General features: G+C 38.1%; 1 protein-coding gene across 1 annotated transcript; it reads right to left on the bottom strand.

Annotated features, from left to right (window-relative positions):
* Positions 1 to 4,228: 4,228 nt before the first annotated feature.
* TLR3 (toll like receptor 3) lies at positions 4,229 to 12,553 on the bottom strand. The gene is made up of 5 exons (XM_032187527.1): positions 12,487 to 12,553; positions 10,414 to 10,862; positions 9,376 to 9,567; positions 5,981 to 7,806; positions 4,229 to 5,400 (listed from the first exon to the last, which is right to left on the bottom strand). The coding sequence occupies exons 2-5, from the start codon at positions 10,852 to 10,854 to the stop codon at positions 5,172 to 5,174; spliced, it is 2,688 nt and encodes an 895-aa protein (XP_032043418.1). The 5' UTR covers positions 10,855 to 10,862; positions 12,487 to 12,553; the 3' UTR covers positions 4,229 to 5,171.
* Between the last annotated feature and the right edge of the window lie 7,618 nt (positions 12,554 to 20,171).

A 20,171-nucleotide genomic window follows, 5' to 3' on the forward strand; every position in this document is an offset into this window, starting at 1 on the left:
GCCAATCACTCCTAGTTAAATTGCTACTAATGAAAGCACAGTAGTCATTGACAATGTCTTCTCAAATATTTTAAAAACCAATACAACTTGTCACATAGGAATTTTGTTCAGATAAGCATAAAATTCCTCCATGTAACTATCAAGGACATAACACTGCATTCTGCAACTCACACATTCAAATCTGAACTATAGGCAAGGAATACTAAAGTTTTCAATATTTAATCAAGATGCTTCTTCTACAAGCTTAAGTGGAACCATCTAATTAAAAAATGCTAATGTGGAGGTATAGACTTTCCTTGTCAAAGTGTTGTATCTTATTCCTTCTACGTCCTTCTGGTTTGGTTTGCATTTTGTGTGCATGTGTGTGTGTGGTTTTGGTTGGTTGGTTTTTGTGTTGTGTTTTTTTTTTTCTTTTGGTTTGTTTGTTTTTGTTGTGTTTTTGTTTTTGTTTTTTCAAGACAGACAATACCTTATCAGAATAAGCTTGACTGCTATGAATAAAATATTTGAAATGCTGCCATGCATACAAAAGTATAATGATTACGGAATAATGAGGGAATATCAGTTAGAATTGTTTCAGTAGTAACCTGGAATAAGCATTTTGCTGCACACAACCAGTCTTAATGTAATAAGGTTTATTCTTCATCCCAATACAAGCAAATAGTTAGAGTGTCATCTTTTTTTTTTTTTTTTTTTTTTTTTTTTTTTAACAATAAAAAAATCAGCCCTTTAACAGGAATGCCAGCTCAGACAGCATTATACCCAGCTTTATTTCTGGTATTTAAAAAATAATAATAAAATAGTGAGAAATTACAGACAAACACTGTCTTGGTTCTAATATTATGTAAAAAAAAAAAAAAAAAAAGCATCAAATACATTTTAAACAGAATTCTGTCAATACACCTCAAACCATATTAATCCCACTACTCCAGAAAGGCCACTATTCTACACAAACGCAGAAAAACGCTAAGCCTGAAGGAGCTTACAATTCATTCTGAAATAAAACCCACAACTTTAGGTGGAGGTTGGAGGAAATAAAAGCAGCACAGCAGGGAGGATGTTACCCTTCTTGTATTATTCTCACAAGTTACATAGCTTAGCTATCAGGCAATTACAGTATCTCAATTCATTTATTATTTGCTAAAATAAATGTAAAAATAACTTTATAAAAGTATTTATTTACAAATAGCCATTGGCAATGGTTATTTGGAGAAAAACAGACTACATCACCTTTACATGATGTTGACTTTGGGACTAGCAGCTACAGTTCAGAAAGCAATCCTAGAGTCATCACAGACTCAATACACGGTGACAGCCAAAGCCATCAGCAAAATGTTGGTCCACACCAGGAAGGATACTGAAATGGTCCCTGCACCTCAAGGACAAGCAGCAATAAGAAAAAGGCTACAAATGTGATTAAGGGAATAGAGGAAAGGAAGGCTGGATAGGCTGGGACTATTCAGTCGGAGAGAAGACTAAGAGGTGACATGCTCGAACTTTACAAAAACACAGAAGAGGCAGATAAATCAGAAGATGATCAAATTACTATTATACCCTGCTTGTGTTGCACTGGAGGCATTCCTTGAAATCAGTGAGGAATCAATTTAAACAGACATGAGCAGAAAAAATAAAAACAAACACTTTTTTCCCCTCCTTGAAACAGAACAGACAGTACCTTTCAAGATATTGTTGTTCCTAAAACTTATTGGCATGTTCAAAATCAGATGCATTCACAGACATCAGGCCCATAAACTGCTTCCAAAAGCATTGAACAGGTGCCCACCTTCTAACACACCTACTGTATCAACCGTGAGCACGGGGACGAGCACAGCTTCTCTGCCAGGGGAAAGCCTGAGGACTGTAATACAAATTCTGCTACGTGGAAGCCATACATTAGTATTTTTTCTTCGGGGGAAGTACAAAATACAATTCCAATGCAATAGCTTAACTATTATAGACTTTAGGCAGCTATTCTGCTTTACATTTTCCAGGAAACCTTTCTACGTTGGTTCAGCAAACAGCCACTAAGTGAGCCCCCCCGACACACACCCTACATCACTCAGGAGCTCCACACGCCGGGCACGGGGCGTTTTCCTCCCACACCGCCCAGCACGCCCCGAAGGACCGGGGCATCCCCCGGGCCCGGGGGCTCTCCCGCTGCCGCCCCCTCCCCGGGTTCCTCCGGGGCTCGCACTCACGGGGGGCTCCGCGGGCTGCGGGGTCCCTCCTCGGTGTCGCCCTCCTCCGCCGCCGCCTCCTCGCCGATGTCGGGCAGGGTGATGAGCAGCGCCCGGCCGCCCGCACGGCCCCCGGGCTCCATGTCTCCCGGGCCAGCGGGGCCGGGCCCGGCTGGGGGACGGCGGGGCTTGGCGAGGGCCAGGTTCGCAGAGGCGAGCCCGGGAAGGGAGGAGGGGGCCCTGGCCGGCTTTGACCCGGTCCTGGCCAGGCCCCGGGTCGTTGCTACGCCAAACAAAGCGCAGCAGGGCTCGCACCGCCCAGCAGCGAGGCATGGAGGTCGCCGTCGAGCCTACGCGTCCCATGGCCGCGTGGGGGTGTAGGGCGGCGGTGGTGTAAATGCTAGGGGAAAGGTCCCTAAAGGAAGCAGAGCTTTATTCCTCACCCTGCCAAAATGTCTTTCCCCATGCCATAGTAAAATCAACCGCACTGAGCACTTAGTGTGTTTGTCCTAGCTGCGTGTCCCGTTTGGGAGTTTGCAAACCTACCATATCCTGCATTAACTTGGCACAGAACCTATTCTGAATGTCAATAACTTGTTAATTTCTCCCTGTCATGCAAGAACCACAGAAACAGGCAGGTTCCACCCCAAATCTACAGACTTGAGCATTCTACCTCACTTCAATCCTTTCGATATTCTTTTCAGTACCTCTGTAGTCCAAGGTAATATCTTCGATGCTACAAGTTTGATACTATTTTTCATTTATTTGATTTTCATCTCCTCAGCAAATCAGCATAGTATGGTCTGATGCTATCCACTGTCGAGAAACCAGACAGCTCAGATACATACTGTTAACCCTGACAGGACTTAAAACTCTTCACCAGAAGTAAACCCATTTATTTACTCTCAGTAATACTGAGAAACGTATGTATAGTAGAAGAGCAGAAGTAGAAAACTTCCAGACAAACAAGGAAGTTTTGTACAAAAAAAAAATATATATGTATATATATATATGTATGTATGTGTATATATGTCAAGTATATCGATATTTTACCATTGGAACTGTGCTTAAACGCTTTTGTGTTTTGTTTTGGTTTGGTTTGTTTTTTTTTTTTAACATTAATTTAATTCTCTCTGTGACCCTTTATAATGTCTTCTTCTGTTGTAAATTATTTCAAACTGAATGTAAATACTAAAATAACTTTTTAGAACATGCTGTCATACTTTTATCATTTAAAATGCTTTTCATTCGTCAGCAGTTACATTTAGTTTATATTCTTAGCTATATTACAACAGTATCCATAACACATTTACTCAGTTTTCCAAGACCAATTCTGGGGGCATTTGGAGTAACAAGGGTGTCTTTCGAGAAATTAGACGTTATGTCTTTTAACACTTTAATGGCCAGAAAATACCATTTCATCACTTAATCTGGCCTCTTGTATCACATTTCACCTCAGCATTTATTTGTGCATTCTCTGCAGTGTTACAGTATTTTTAATATACATGTGAATATAAACCATTTATATTGAGGTGAAATGAGAAATTCTGCTTTTTTTTTTTTTTTTTTTTTTTTTTGTCATTACAGATGTAGTAAACATAGGTGCCCTTTCACGTTAATCATTAAATAAAAGAAAGGACAATTGACATGGCGCATATCTGGCACCCCATCCTCACTGCCTTGCCTCCTCAACTTTCATGGCCCATGCACAAAGAGAGAATTTGTCACTTAGCCTGAAAAGGACAGAAAGATGAGATGAAAGCATCACAATGGGATAATCCTATTACTGTAATTAGGGAATCATCATCTATCACTTCATCTGTAAACAAAACCTTTTGTTTTCACTCCAGGACTTCCTGAGCAAGTGAAGGCAATCAACACTCCTTTCACTCTTCCTGTGCATGCAAAACCTGTTTCGTTATATATTTCTTATTTATTTTCTGTCATCATGGGACAAAAAAAAAAAAAAAAAAAAAAAAAAAAAAAAAAAAAAAACTATTAAAACACGATGTTTTTAATCTATGAATTTAACAAACCATAAGAAAAGCTGCTTAAAATGTTAACTATTGAACCATCTGAAATCTATTGTCTAAAGCAGTAAAACAACATTCTTGGAATAATGGTGGTATTGAAGCTGACGAGAGAAATGATAGGGGAAAAACAGTAAAAATATTCCTCAGCTAATGAAGGACCAAACAAGTACTGAAAATTTAAGACAAAGTTTGAAAGTTCCTCTGAAGGAACAATTAAACATTAACAGAAATGTACAAATAACTGTGTAGAGTCAATAAGTTGTGCTCAAACACTCCATAAAATTGCAAACAGTCTCAAACATGATAAACATCATTTCAGAGCACATTTCCCTTGTTCTCAGCTCTCTTCAGATCAAGGTACTAGCCTGTAAATCTGTATCTTAATACTATGCAATTGCCTACTACCCCATGCTTCTGAAAAGTACAGAAGGAGGAAGGAAGAAACAGCCAAATTAATGTATAAAAAATTACAATACAGAATTCTGTCTGGTTTGTTCCTTTTTAGTGGCTTTGACTACAGAAATAATTTCCATGTTACCTACTGTGTTTCATATAGAAAGTTTTTCCAGTTTAATCTCTCTGAACCACCCCTTCTGTTTTGAAAACAAATAGTAGTGTCCATTCTACTTTCTGTTGCATTCTCTTTTACATACCCCTTTAAAGGAGAGAGCCCATGGTTTTTCCACATTATGTCAGATGGACTTTTCCCTAGGACTTCGGTCATTCAGAATTTTCAGAATTCAGTCATTTCAGAACTGCTTTTTGATACACACTCTGAAATGACTATCAATTGTAGTCCACTTTAAATAATGCCACCTTGGTGCAGGTGAATTGCACTGTAGACAACTACATTTAAATTAGTGACTATTGTATTTTTCCGGTATGACAAACTTTTTTCATTTTTTACTGACAGCTTGCTAGTTTTCTAATGACAGAAAGCTGATAGTTTGACTATCAACATTCACCGTGCTTTACTATTAGATTTAAGTGCCATCACTAATTGCTGATGAAATGCGTTGACTCTTTCTTTCTGGGCTGGCCACTTCAAGATGCAGCGAGATCTGAACATTCCTCTTCTCAAGCAAAGTGCATGATTCAACTTGTAATCTTGGATGTCATGAAGAAAGACCAATATGATGGAGTCCCGACTTTGTTCAATAGCTTGCTGAACAGCATGATACACCTTAAACCTGAAGCAAAAATAAGACAAAAAATGTATTTTATTTCATGCTGGGGAAAGAAAGGACAAATAATTCTTTTGACAGCTCACATATTAGCACATTATACCCTGATTTTATAAACGGATTTTAATGTACATTCGGTGATAAGAAAGTGTTACAACTTATGTTAAATTACTTTTTAACTACAGAAAAAAATTATGATCTAAAAATATAATCTAAATCGTACAGTCTTTTCCTTCCCTTTCAAGATTACTACAAAGAAGTAATGAAAATAGTTGTTTAAAGATAAATAAAAATCATCTTTGTATGCTAGTGATCTCACCAACAAAACTTGTTACTGTGTTTCAAATGTGTAATTTTGGGGAAAGCAATCTACAGAGGTGATATTGACAGAGGTTCAAATATCCATTAGTGTACATGTAGAGCACTTAAGTTTATTAATTTTGTAACTGTTCAAAAATTATGATATACTAAAGTAGAATTTGCATTGAATTTGTAATTAATCTACATAGCAAAAATAAGGATTACCTTGTTAAAAATCTGTTAAGAATTTTGTCCCCTTACATACAGTGTTTTATGTTCTACTCACTTCTTGCACCAGGGATCCTTTAAGAGATGCTCAGTCACAACAAAAATAATCTTCCTGCTCCTTCTTATACTGTTAATTATGGCTTCAAATTCTGATATGCCTGCTTCAAAGTCCCGTTCTTCTAAACAAAACCTAACTTCAAATTGCTTATTTTTTTCCAGAGATATGAAATTCTTTAACACCCAATTCCTGTCGTGTCTTGCATGAATAATGTAAGCATCATAATCATACTCTTCCTGTAGTCTATCAAGTTCTTTAAAACCAAGTATTCGATTTACTGAAATGTTCCAGTAGAAAGCTATCCTCCACCCTTCAAAATGGATGAGAAGAACAATAAAAATGAGTAGCATCACAGCTGTAGTAGTGATCATAAACAGAAGTTTAAATGGAGCACTGTCTTTGCAGGCTGAGCTATCAAAATGCAATACCAAAGTACCATGATACTTAGGCGGAGTGTTGCAAATGTACTGAGACTGCAATCCAGGTATATAAGCTTGAGTCGCATTAAGCCAACTAGCAAACCAAGCAATACTTTCACAGGTGCAATCAAATGGATTGGAATCCATCTCTAGTTTTCTCAAGTTCTTGAAAGCTGAGCCAAACACTTCTTCTTCAACTGAGGTTATTAGATTTTTCTGAAGGTTCAATGAATTCAGAGAGGTTTGGTCATCAAATAAAGTTGCTGGAAGCAGATTCAAATTATTTGATCCTAAATCCAAATATTTTAACTGAAACAGACCCTTGAAAACCTGAACTGGAATCTCATCAAACCCATTTGATTTTAAATTTAGAACATGCAAGTTGGGAAGGTCTTTTAAAAAAAGAACAGGGCCTCCTGGATTTGCATGTTTCCAAAGTCGAGCTAAATTATTGTGCTGCAAATTCAGAATATCAAGTTTGTGAAGTCCATCAAACAAATCTTCCTTTATGTTTGCTATGTTGTTATTGCTGATGTCCAGGACAGTCAAATTTTGTAGAGGATGAAAAGGTGAAGGAGAAATTGCCAGATTACTGCAACCTACCTTCCTTAGCATCAGCATTCTAAGGCTTGGAACGAAAGAGAATGACTCACTTCGCAAAGTCAAGTTTTTGTTATAGGAAAGATAAATATATTGTATGTTATTGAGACCTTTAAACTCATGACCTGTGAGCTCTTGACTAATTTCATTAAGACCAAGATCGAGAATTTTCAGGTGTCCCAAGCAGGAAAATGCTCCACTTTCTATTGTATAGATTCTTGTTTTTGTGAGGTTGAGAACCTGCAAGCTGGAATTAGCAAGTGATAAAAATGTTGTATTAGTTATTCTTTGTAAGTTTATGTTGCAGTTAGAAAGACTCAGGTATTTCAGGTTGTTCAGACCTGTGAACATATTAGTAGTGATTCGTGGAAAATTGTTATTATCCATTAAAAGGTACTCCAGGTGGTATAACCAATGGAAGGAAAAATCTTCAATTTTCCCAGTGAGCGAATTTATCAGATTCAGATGTTTGACGTTGGACAATCCATAAAATGAACGTGAAGATACATGAATAATATTATCCTTCAGGTTTAAGTACTCTAAATTTGAAAGCCACTGAAATGAGTCATCTTCTATCACAAAGAGAGAATTTTTGGAAAGGTTTAAAACTGTAAGATTTGTTCCTTGCAGTCCCTGGAAAGTTGTCTTGTTGATGTATGAAAGCTTCACATGGCTCAGTGAGAGGTTCTGAATTGCTGTGTTTGATAATTCTGTACAAAGTTTCTCTGTGCGATTTTCACCAAGATCAACATTGTTCAGTACAAGGCCAAACAGATTTCCAATTGCACGTAAACATCCTGTGTGAAACTAAAAGAAAAGGAAAAAAAAAAATGGCCTAAGCAAGGGGATTACAGAAGATATTTGACCCGCAAAGCCTAAATCTGGGAAGCGTATTCAAGTGAGATCATCAAACAGAATAAAACTCCCAACTTTTTCCACACCTGACTTTAGACAAACTTCTTGGAATACTGTTTCACATGCTAGTGGTTCTAAAATTCTAATATGATTATCATAATTTTGAGTGGTACTATTTTAGAATAAATAAGAGGTTTCTTAGTCAGATGAAAGTTGATTATAATTGTGTATCCAACTAGTGAAAATCTTTTTGCTGCAAGTACCATAGAAATAGAGATAATCTCTTTTAATCTTCCATTTATTGGTTTCTGCTAAGGATACCAATATACTAGAGCAAAAACAGATGTAAAAACAATGATTTAGGCATTCAGTTAAAACAAGAAGAAAACCATCTGAACAAAATCTATATTCATGAACCATGATATTACACACTTCCTTCCATGACATAAATTGCAAGCCTCTGTTATAGTGCTGACCTCTCATTTGATTTCACATGTCAGCTGAATAATTAAATACTCCATTTATCAGTTCAATTCAAATGTATAAGGCTGCTTTTCAGATAGCAGTACTGTAAATTCAGAGCAAGCTAAACTAGCATAAAGTAGCTCTGTCAAAGTCCCATCCACTTATCCACCGGCTGTACACTTGTTGCCAGTATGGATATTCATGTGGTCATATAGGGAACTAGCCTGGCTACAAGATAACCAAGCCAAGAAATCTGTAGAGTTTCCTCAACTGAGCTAGTCTACGGCCTCATTACAGTTTGCACCAGCAACAGGGAGGCATGAAGCCTAGAGGTGAACCAATTTGGAACTGCAACACTTAACATTACTCTTTAATGAATTGTGTTTTAACACTGAGAGGGTCAGAAAGAACAAGGTAGAAAGCAGTGAGGTAGGTGGCAGAGCAAAAAATGCCTTTTTTTTTTTTTTTTTTTTTTTTTTTTTTTTAAGTGAAGAGTAAATATACTTCTCTGTAATGATTATTTCTCTGGAGTAGCCCACATGCACAAATGAAATTTCTCTCTGATAACTAGAAAGGGAGACCTAGATTGTTTAATTAGTCTTTCGTAATATCATATTTTCTCCCTGACTTAGAAAGATTTTTTCAGCTGTTCACCTTCAGTTCATACAAAAAAAAAAAACAAACCTGCATAGAATGTACATGATGAGGGCTCACAGAGGTAGAATCATAGAATGGCTCAAGTTGGAAGGGACCTTAAAACCATCTGGTTCCAACCCCTCAAATGTTCCAACCCCTGCTAGCTACTCAATCTAGCTCTTGCTTGAGACTTCTGATCTACATGAGAACACCTCTTTCTGATAACAGCGTCAGGAAAATAATTGTGTATTACTGTTGAGGGTCAGGAGCAATGCTGTGTATAATAGAATGGTTTTAACTTTGATCCTGGTGGATTCAAATTATATGTATAAAACATAAGCCATACAATCATATGGGATAAGTCAGGATAGTTCAATTTTGTACTTACACCAGTTGAATTTCTTTTGAAATACTTCCTACCTCTTTCAGGGGATTTGATGACAAATCAAGACTATTCAATGAAGTGTTGCTAAGAAAACTGAGGTCCTCCTTTTTTAACTCAGTGATTTGATTGCCACACAACACAAGCTCACGGAGGTTCTTCAGCTGCTGTTGCAATCCTAAATTTGCTGACTTCAAGTGATTATGAGTTAGATCCAAAATATTCAAGTTCTGCAGAGAAGATGCAAACAGAATCATAAAAAATATTTTTATGTAATAAAAAAATTGAAATATTGCAGTTGTCTAATTCATGAGAAATTGGTTGCAATACTACAAATAGTACTACCAAAGCTGGCTATAGTCCTTCACACTTAGTCGAGAGTCTGCAGTCCTGTGATGCAAGCCAGTGCATTTTACATAACTGAACTGGAATACTGAGCATGACAGAAATGTACAGCCTTGCCCAAAACCATAGCTGTGCTCATTAGAACACTGTAGGACAATTAGTTCCCACACATTGCCTCTATGTTCTTTTGTCCTTAGGCCCTTCCTTGACCCCCAACCTCATAAATGCCACAGAGAATATTTAACCACATAGGAACTAGCAGGAAAAACAAAGGCAGCTAAAAGCCTTCTTATTCTTTCGGTCCCCGAAGCGCTAGGAGACACTACATTTAGCCTAGGCATCAGTCTTCACAGTCTGAGTGTTTATGCCTTGACCTTGAGAATTTAGGCTAGCTACTGTTTTTAGACCTCATGCAACTCAGACTCCTGACCAGCCATTCCACCTTATGCTTCATCTGCTGCTGCTATTCTTTCAGCACGGATTCTGTATGGAGAGATGCCTTGATGGCATGCAGCAGAGGAAAGGGGAAGGAGAGCGTTGACTCTCAGGGATGGCTGGGACTTCAGTGTGTTCTAACACAAGAAGCCACTAGGCCTTTTCTTTAGAAAAAGGATGAAGAAAGGTTATATGCTGGGTATTTTCAAATGGAAATAGGCAGCTCTTTTGTACACACATACTATAAATTCCCCATATATACTTTATTTACAGGAAAAGGTGCATTTTTAGCTTACCTCCAGGGTCTTGAAAGGATTGTTTTTTACATCTATTATGTTGTATCCTAGATTGAGCTCAGTTAGGTTGGAGCAGGAAGTAAATGCTCCATCAGGGAGCTCATGCAATTGATTATGTTCTAGCACCAAAATTTGCAACAGGGGCAAATTTTTGCACAGTTCTGGTTGCAGTTTAGAGATGATGTTGTATCCTGCATTTAAGTAAACCAGCTTGCTATACTTGGTCAGGTTTGCATGACATAGTTTTTTTAGCTGATTATGAGAAATGTCCAAACCAGTTATATTGTTTGGGAGATCAGAAGGAATTTGAGTCAGTTTTAGGTGACTGCAGTCTGCCATTGTATTTCTGATTTGACATTGTTTTCCAACTGATGCACACAGCAAGCAGACAGACACCAGTCTCAAAGATAAGCTCTTCCAACAAAGAATATCACTTCCCATGGCTTTATCTGCAAAGGCAAAATGAATTTGCATTACAAATTACAGTCATTTTGACACAATTCATACATTATAACTTAACCTGAAGGCTAAGCAAGCCAGGAACAAGAAATCATGTAGTTTTATACGGAGCAAACACTGATTATTTTTACCTATGGAAAAGGTATGTTTAATAATCACTCTTTGCTGGAAATAATTATGTTTAAAAATCTACCACCGGTTTATCTATAATCAGTGCAAATTTTCAATCATTTTCCTTTTTCTGATTAATTTTGGATTGATTTAACAAGCATAAAGTACAATAAATATGACAAATTATGCACAGGCTCTTCAGTGTTAATTATCTATGCTCTGAGCTTTACTACACTTTAATTATTTATAGCTATATGCAGTAAGAATGCCTAGTATAAATGCTGCTTCTTTATTTTACAATTCTTGCCAGTTTTTGTTTTACGAGCCACTCACACAAAATTCTAACCATCTATTTTTGTTTTGTTGCTTGTCTAACTTTAGTTAGAGCTTTAATAAAAGAAGGAATACCAGGCTATAGAAAGGCAAATGAGAAAGAACAAACTAAACCTATACTGACCTAATAAAAAATAGAAATTAAAAAAAAAAAAAAAAAAAAAGTGAGAAGAGCCAAGCTGTAGAGAAAATGCTGTCCACAGATTCAAGGCATTTCAATTTAAAATGTCCTAATAAAGATTCAGTTCCTTGCTGGGCACTGCATGTGGACCTGTCTTGTCCTTTGTGGCTCACTCAGCCTGGCTCTCCGCTCACCTGCCTCTGGCAAGGGAACAGGGGAGGTGAGGGGACAGCACATAACTAAACCTGGTAGTCCTACAGGCAGCTTGACCTGCTACACCTGCGGCTGAACACAGCCCCCTATCCCTCCAGCTGAGGAATATGAAGCACTTGTTCTCCTTCCTCATTCCTCTGCAACCCAGGAGCTGGAAGAGTGCAGGAAACCAAAGGGGGAGCTTGTTTGATGCCTCTAGCCTGCATACTTTTGAGGGTTGTTTTACAGAGATAAGGTAGCTGCCAGGCTCCTCGGTAATTATTGCCAGTTCATCTTTAAAGTTTGAAAGGAGCAAGAAATGCACTATACAAATATAAACCCCGGCTCTTTGGATTACTTCCAGTGAGGCTAACAGGGCTGCCTCCTTGTGCTTGGCCGTTTTCATTGCAGGAAGTCTGGAAACAGCTTTAACTGTTTCATGCTTTGGTTGGGAATCCAGTGAAGTAAAGACACCCCCGCTATCAGCTTTAAAAGACAAGGTTACAGAATAATATTTAAGGGACAGCAGACAGAACCAGAACCATCGATATTATTAGGAAGAATCTTAAAATTGGAGAACTGTAGCAAGGGATCCTCCAGCATCTCGTAGTAAGTGATATTCCCACTCCACCAGTGATTGCTGTTTAACATAAATACCTCCTGCCAGCTGGGGTCCTCACAGCAAGACACAAGCACCCAAGCACACTCTCATTAAGCAAACAGCAAGGGCACCGACTTTGTGCAAGTTCAGAGAAATCTATGACCAGGGAAACTGCCAAACGCCTGAGCAGTGCCTTAGCTTCGCCTCTCTGATACCCATATTTATTACAAATACCTGAAGAACAGCATCAACTTACCGCTGTGGGCTTTACCTCCTTCAGTATGGGGGCATCCAGGCACCGCACATGTTCTTCAGTGCATGAAAACCATCAGGAAAGAAGCTGCCCGGAGCCGGAAGGAGAAGTGAAAGCGAAAGTGAAGATGGGCAAGCCTCTGTGCCAGCAGGGCAGCTGCTGCTGGAAGTGCACAGGGGTTTCACAGATGAGCAGCATCACACAACCCAGCAACAATCCTGGCTATTTTCCGTGTCTCTGAAAAAAAACTGAGGACATATCCCAAAAGCAGATATGTTACTGATAGGTTACTGGCATAGGGATATTACTCTTATGTGGAAACAATGCCCCATAAGGGTCCTACAGAGCCAAATAAAGTATGCCTCTTTAAAAAGGGAACGTAAGTGACAGCATAATATATTAATTGTAAGATACAGTAATCAAATATTTTCTATTGCAATAAAATAGGGAAATGATTCCTAAAGTCCAAATAAAAGTTTCAGGTACAGCTTTTAGATGTTTTTCCTTTTAACACAATTTGTGAATTTGCATTTTCCAGGGACCTGCCTATCACTTTTCTGGAAAGAGAGGACTTGTCCAATACATGCATCTGGCTGTGACAAAAGGTCCTGCTGCTTGGGCTACATTGGCATCGGTGCACCTGTGTGTCGCAAATCAGGAGGCTCACAAACCTCTCATTCAAGAAGCCTCTGCAGGGCTCATCCAGCCATACGCTCAGCTCACATTTTCAGGTAGTCCCTGAAGTAAAGTCACTGGAGTAGAGTGAGTAGCCGCAGCACTTGCCTAGAAAAGAGTAAAAGTGGGCCATAATCCTTCCTTCAAAGTGCTTGAAATCACAGCCCAAAGGAAAATGTTAACCCTCCACCTGCCAGCAGCTCTGGGAGGGGAGGGAAACTGTGCTGGCTGCCACCCTGTGTCCTGTTAAATCTGGGACCACTGGCAGCTTGGCAGTGCTGGAGAGCACCGGGAGGCAGAGCAACTGCCTGGTATAAACTAGTACTTATCCTTGGAGTTAGGACACCAAAATGGACACCAGAACCATGCTCCTTTGCAGCTGAGAGGTTCCAAGGCCTGTTTCATTCCCATTTCATAGTTAAATTTTTGTCTTCCATTTTAGCTTGCTGTGGGAAGAATAAATTTGTTCCTTGCTACCCCGTGTGCTTCTGCAGAGATAATTTGATTGCAAATGCAGTCACACTAAATTACTCTGAGGAGGATTTTCCCTCTATGTTTTACAACTCTGCTGCTCTGGAACAGAAGGGATTGCATTGATGGCAAAGAAACAGAATAACAAACAACCTTTGCAGAGCATTATTGTAGCACAGCAATACTGCCAGGTATTTTGCATCCCATTTCCCTCTACACCATACTCTTTGCAAGGTGAAAGCTGCTCTTTGATCTCACCTCTCAGCTGATTCCTGCTCAACACCTCTACCATTTTGCAGCATGATTTGGAAGAACCAGCAACTTACACTGTGCAAGGCAGACTCTAGGGCATACACAGACAGTGCTGGTTCACCAAGTACAGGATTTCTGAGGCAGAGGACAAAAGTTGACACATCTGTGCCTATTTCAGTGATGTGAAATCACATCAGGTTCTCAAGTTTCCATAACTTCACTGTAAATTAAATGGCAGTTGTGTTTTCAAGACCTGTAAAGGACATGGTGAACTCACAGTGAAGGAAAAATTCAAGCAGTCCACCTGTCCAAAGAATAATTTAGGGAAAAAGCAAAGCAAAATTAAGCAATGACCCCATATGGTGGGTGATGAAAGCAACTCACATCAGTTGGTTCTGAATGGCGACAATAGGCAGTGGGGCACAATCCTGGATATGTAGCCATTTCACTTCCAGCTGACCACAGAGAGCAGCCAGCTGCTGCACAGACCCACTTTAAGTTTATTTGGACTCCAGGCACAGAAGGTGGGGACATAGGTGCAGTATCTGATGGAACACTCCCAGAACAAACATGCCACCAAAACTTAGCCTAGAGAAAAAGCAAAAAGGAAAATTACTAATCTTAATCTGGTCTTTAAATACATACAGGTGTTAACACGGTAGCATGTGGCTAGTGGGACTTCAGTGTTTTCATAAACTGAAGTCAGACTGCAAGCATCAGGGGAAGACCCAAAATAACACACAGACAATACCCATGGCTCATGGTAAAAGCTCCATATATTGTGGTTGGGTATAGAAAGAAGTGAAAGAGGTCTGGAAGCGAGCCAAGCTACCAGGAGTAAGCAAGCAGAAAAGAGCAGAGAGCTGAACAGTTAAGATCTGAGGCAAGGCTTGACAAGGGACATCCTTCAGCTTTGAGTAAAACTGATGAGAGGACAGTGGGGCAGATAAAGCAAGCTTCTATCTACCTCTAAGGAAAGAAGAATAGATGTTTTTCTGCCACTGTTCTTAGACAAATTCAGTTGTGCTGCTGAAGAATCTAATAGGTCAGGTGCCTTTTGAGTGCAATGGTTCCTTTCAGGCTGCTCACTCATCACTGTTAATTTAGCAGTGACTGGTGGTAAAAATTGATTTTTTCCATTAGCTTTTTGTGGGTGCAGAAGTGGAAAAGCATACCTGAGGGCTGACGTGCAGATCAATGTTAAAGCAGACCATATGCTTATTTTAGTGTTCTCCCAAACTTCTGGGTACTGCCAAAGACAGGAGAATGTTTCCACAAATTTCTTTTTTCCCTAGCTGAAGATGTTGCCTGGGCGGGTGGCTTAAAACTCAGGCCATAGTTTGGATTTTAAGCTACCCAGTGGGCAACAATAAACAGGCTGAACTATTCATCACTTGGAAGTTACCTGAAAAACACCACTGGACACAGATAAATTCTGCAGCAGTTGCTCATCAACTCTGAGAGCAGTCACAACACTTTCCTGATGTGCTGCAATGACTAGAGATCATCTGCACCTCCACAATAAATCACATTTACTGCAGGACAAGCTGCAATTTACTTTTCAACCAGAGAATCCTAATCCCAGACAAACCTGGAATTGCTTCCAGGTTAACATTTTAGTCTGGATTAGCAAAGGTAGAAATGTTTCACTTTTTGTTTGTTTGTTTGTTTTGTTTTGTTTGGATTTTTTGTTTGTTTGTTTGTTTTGTTTTTAAAGAGTTGTCAATATTTCATGTTTGCACCACTGGATTTTTTTTTTAATATATATATTTTACAATGAAATGTTTTAACTTTTTAGATACTAAAATATTAAAGAGATTTGTATTTGGAATTTGCGTGCATTCCCATGTTGTAGAAAAAAATATAGCAATTTCTGGCTCTAAGAATTCCCCAGTGAAGATGGCAACCTTCCTAAAATCTTGTTCTTATCCAGCTCTACCAATTAAGCATGCACATCAAATATTTCTAATTTGCAATAATTTCTATTTCTCGGGATTTTCTCACAGCATTTAATAATTTGGTTTCAGAATCTCTTCCTTTTTTCAATGTTCCCCCTTTTTTCTGGCAGATTTTCATGTTTGTGTTCACAGTGTAACTTCACAATGTAACCTCTCAGAAATATTTCCCCACTAAAGGTTATACCTTTAAAGGCTATGTGACCTCTAGCTTCTAAACTTAAACTGCATTTAAAAGAATCACAGCTGTATTTGACCTTTCCATTTAATAAAATCTGTATTCAGTTATATCCAGAACCTTTTTGAATTGTACCTTTCCCTCAATATTACTGTGTTCTGAAAGCCCTAGAAGCCCAGATTCACTAAAAGCTCAAAGCAGTAAGATGCGCAAGCCAGGAATAATAAGTGAATAATAAGTGAATGAATAAACAAACACACATGCTTGGTTCACCCTTTTCCTCCCCACCCTCAAATGTTTTGCTTTGTTGGTAACTGACTTCAGATGCAAAAGGACTTCTTTAAAATGGCCCCAGCTACATCTGTTGACCACACCTATTCACTGTTGTTTCTCTCATTTTCGCTTCAGGAATAAAACAAGTAATTCTTCAGGCTTCCTTACCTTTATTCCACCCAAGATGCTGCATTTAACTTCATTTACAAGGTGCGAGACAGATCCTGAACATGCTTCTTAATGCAGTGAAGATTCTTTATGTTGCTCTCAGTAGCTACAATCTTTTGGTTGCTTAGCAGAATAACCAAATAAATTGCTACTGTTATTTTTAAAAAAACAGGTGCTTTAGGGAAACAGCTCCTTGGACAAAGCTTTTGAGTAAAAAACTACCAAATCGTATCAGTGGAGAGTTCTTAGAGGCAGAAATTGCCATTTTGACATGCTAGTACTTAATTTCAGTAATGGTAAACATGATCTATATATGTTAAATATAACAAATGTAGCAAAAGAGATGAAGTTCAATACAAGCATACATGTAGGATGAAGTAATACGATTCAGCTTTGCTGAAATGAAACTTCTGCTCTACCAGTGCTTAAAATATCTTTTTTTTTTTTCTTTTTCTTTTTTTTTTTTTTTTCTATTCTGATCTGGAATGCACACAATGACCATTTGAGCCCAGTACAGAGCCCTTCCAGCCTCTTCGCTAGCAGTGCCATTATGTAGCCCCTACTCTTTAGAAGTGGCTAAGGCTGAGTTAGGAAAACATTTACAGGGAAGAAAACCAAGCAAGGTCAATCATAACCATTATCAGAACCATCAGCCTTTAATTATAATTTTGTTAAGTTAAAATCTGAGAACTGAATTTCAATATCAGTGTGTTAGATTTTTGCTAAATTCATCTGCAGAGTTTAAAACCTGTTGCTATTCAAAGATTAAGATTGTGAAATCTTTTAGCTATAAATAAAAGTGTGGAACAATATCTTTCAATTCCCTCTAGCCAGAACAAAGTCACAAAAATAGAGAAGTGTCTTATTAGAACTAGCTAAAAAAAAAAAAAAACATACAGGTTTAATGATTAATACACATTTCCAAATTCATTTAATTTGCAAGGCTGGTTTTATATATGTATTGGAAATATGACCATTACAGGCAGTAATTATGTCTACAAAAGGTTAGAAGTCAGGAAAACATTTTATAAACAAAATATAAAGTACCGGACCTGATTCAATGACTTAAAATTAGACTGATTTTTTTTCTATATTGCACAAGACGCATTACCTGAGGCTAATTTTTATTTTATTTTGCCTACCACTTAATGCATTGAGCATAGAAAAATGCATTTAGAAAGACTTGTTTGCAAACTCAGATGGGCATTGGTGCCCATGGCTTAGCTTTGATGAGCACATGAATGGTACATCCCAGCCTGAGAGCTGATCATAACCCAAGCAGTGCATCCTGTCCCAACACCTGGAATCGCTAATGTGCAGCATTCATGGAAAGAGGCCGTAGCGTTCAGTTATGACTGAAAGACTCCTCTCAAAGGGAACCAAGATCCTACGGCCTGAAGTCAGTTCAGTATACAGATGTTATGGCTCCAAAAATGAAGAAAGGAAGCCTCACATTCCTTAGCAATTAGTGATTCCTGAGCAATGTTTTTTTTCAATCGACTTGGAGTGAATATTAAAGCTTACTGGTAGAAACGTTCATAAGCAAAGAAGTTTGGGGCTTTGGGGCTATTGTTTTTAAATATAAGTTTCAAGTCAGTGAACGCAAGTGCTGGAAACTAGTCTCTGTTGCAGCATGTTGTGTGATTCTAGCTCGTAGCAGCTTCAGTCTTGCATACTAAATATTTTTGGTTGTGTGCAAATCACAGAATCACAGAATCACAGAATTTCTAGGTTGGAAGAGACCTCAAGATCATCGAGTCCAACCTCTGACCTAACGCTAGCAGTCCCCACTACACGCAATACGCTAAGAATCCAATCACCCTGATTCACTGCAAAACCAGTCCATTTGCCAGGGCTTGAAGTTCTGCTTGAAAACCATTCTGTTAGTAAAAAGTTTCTACTCAGCTGTAATATTGATTCCACAGACATATCTTGAAAATTAACACAAATTACATGAAAAACGTCAGAAAGAAAGTCACCATCCATCAAGAGAACAGTATTCCTCAGTACATAAAAATACATACATACTTACTTAACCATGGAACAAGATACTGACTTCTGAGTAACACAGCCTTCCTAGTGTCTGGATGTTATATTGCATGCTTACACCCATCAGATCTCAAAACTGGATGAAATCTGTATTGCTGAGTTGCTTAGCAGAATGGAGATTAAGGTGCTGCTTTTAAATAAATTCTGAGCTAAAACTAAAGCTGTTTATAACACGAGAATTACAGATTTTGAGATATTAACATACCTAGCCAAATATATCTGTGCATGTATTCAGAGTAGCTGTTAACTTTGTGTTGATGGTATAATATCTGTGTATAGCGAGGCAGCAAACTGATTTGAACATTGTCCTTTTCATGTCAGCCTTCTATAGAGTTACTTTGCTATGTAAGAAATCCTGAAACAGTTGAGTTTTAATTAAAATTCAGTGAGCAAAAATCCTGACCTCAAAGGACAATTTCCATCAACTCATTACAGATTTCATTATACTCTGAGTTAACACTTGTATTACGGTTTCTTAATATCACACAAACCTCAAGCAGAGCTATAATGAGTGTAGTCTGGATCAGAGGTTAACTTATTTTGTGATTAAGTTTTTAAAATATTTCAAATTCTCCAACTTCATATAAAAGCTAACATATACAACCACGTTATGTCTACATTAGAAACCTTTAAAAATTTTAGGACTGAGAGTTTAGGCTGTATGCCAAAGGACAGTCACCATTTTTCTACTCTCTTTACTAGAAGCCAGTATTTGGACATCCAGGAATTTGGGTGAGAAATGAAACGTCACTGTATCTGAATAAACTACTTACGTTCAGCATGGATGGCTTATGTCAAGTCTACAGTATAATGCATACTGGGGGAAGAAAAGCACGTGTTGGGCTGCCTAAGAAATCGCCTACATTTAACTTTCCTCTTAAATATAACCCATAAGTTGAATGTTTTGTGCCAGGCTGTTCCTGACCACATTGTGAAACCCTCTGCAAAATGAGGATCATGGCCATGCTCATAAACAAGACAATTAAGTCAAATGCATCCCTTTTCAAATTCAGCACCTTTAATCTGCCTAATATCTGTAGATAAAATGAAGATATATGAATGTGTATACAGAATCAGAAAAGGTGTTTCAAACTAGATATTTGTACACCTAAACTATACAGCTAAAGTACCTTTTTTGCAAATGATCTTCCTTACACACATTGTAAACAGTAGGTACTATGTATCTCGTCTGATCTGTGTTCCCTGTGTTAACACACATAAAAATATCAGTTGAAAGCATTAAAAAAAAAATAAATGCTTTTACTTGGAGAAACCAGAGGCAGCAAATACAGCAGATTTCATGATATATGGTTCTACATGATCAAGTACAGAAGCAAAATACTGAACACATTCACTGAAATCCCTTTACCTTTTGAGACCTGTGACTATTAGTCACTGCTTTATTATGAGTAATATATCAAATGTAGTTTAATGCAAAAATAATTTATCCAGAATATTTAAAAAATATTTCTGCACTTGTGTTATAACAAAAAAAAACTAGTAACAGATAATATGGGAAATATATTTCAGGTACTTTAACTCCAAGAAAGACAGGGAAAACACTAATTTATTTTATCCTTTCTATGCAAGACAGTAACACCCTTTGAAAAGCATAGCATTAACATTAGTACTGATGTTTTTTCCACAGTAAGGCTTTTTATAACAAT

The sequence above is a fragment of the Aythya fuligula genome, chromosome 4 (assembly GCF_009819795.1).
Source record: "Aythya fuligula isolate bAytFul2 chromosome 4, bAytFul2.pri, whole genome shotgun sequence".
Lineage (NCBI taxonomy): Eukaryota > Metazoa > Chordata > Aves > Anseriformes > Anatidae > Aythya > Aythya fuligula.

Bases quoted from the DNA above. Each gene is read 5' to 3' on its own strand.
- TLR3 (XM_032187527.1), bottom strand. From the start codon at position 10,854: ATGGGAAGTGATATTCTTTGTTGGAAGAGCTTATCTTTGAGACTGGTG. The intron at 9,568-10,413 runs GTAAGCTAAAAA...TCTTCTCTGCAG, and splicing joins ATCCTTTCAAGACCCTGGAG to AACTTGAATATTTTGGATCT. The intron at 7,807-9,375 runs GTAGGAAGTATT...CTTTTCTTTTAG, and splicing joins CATCAAATCCCCTGAAAGAG to TTTCACACAGGATGTTTACG.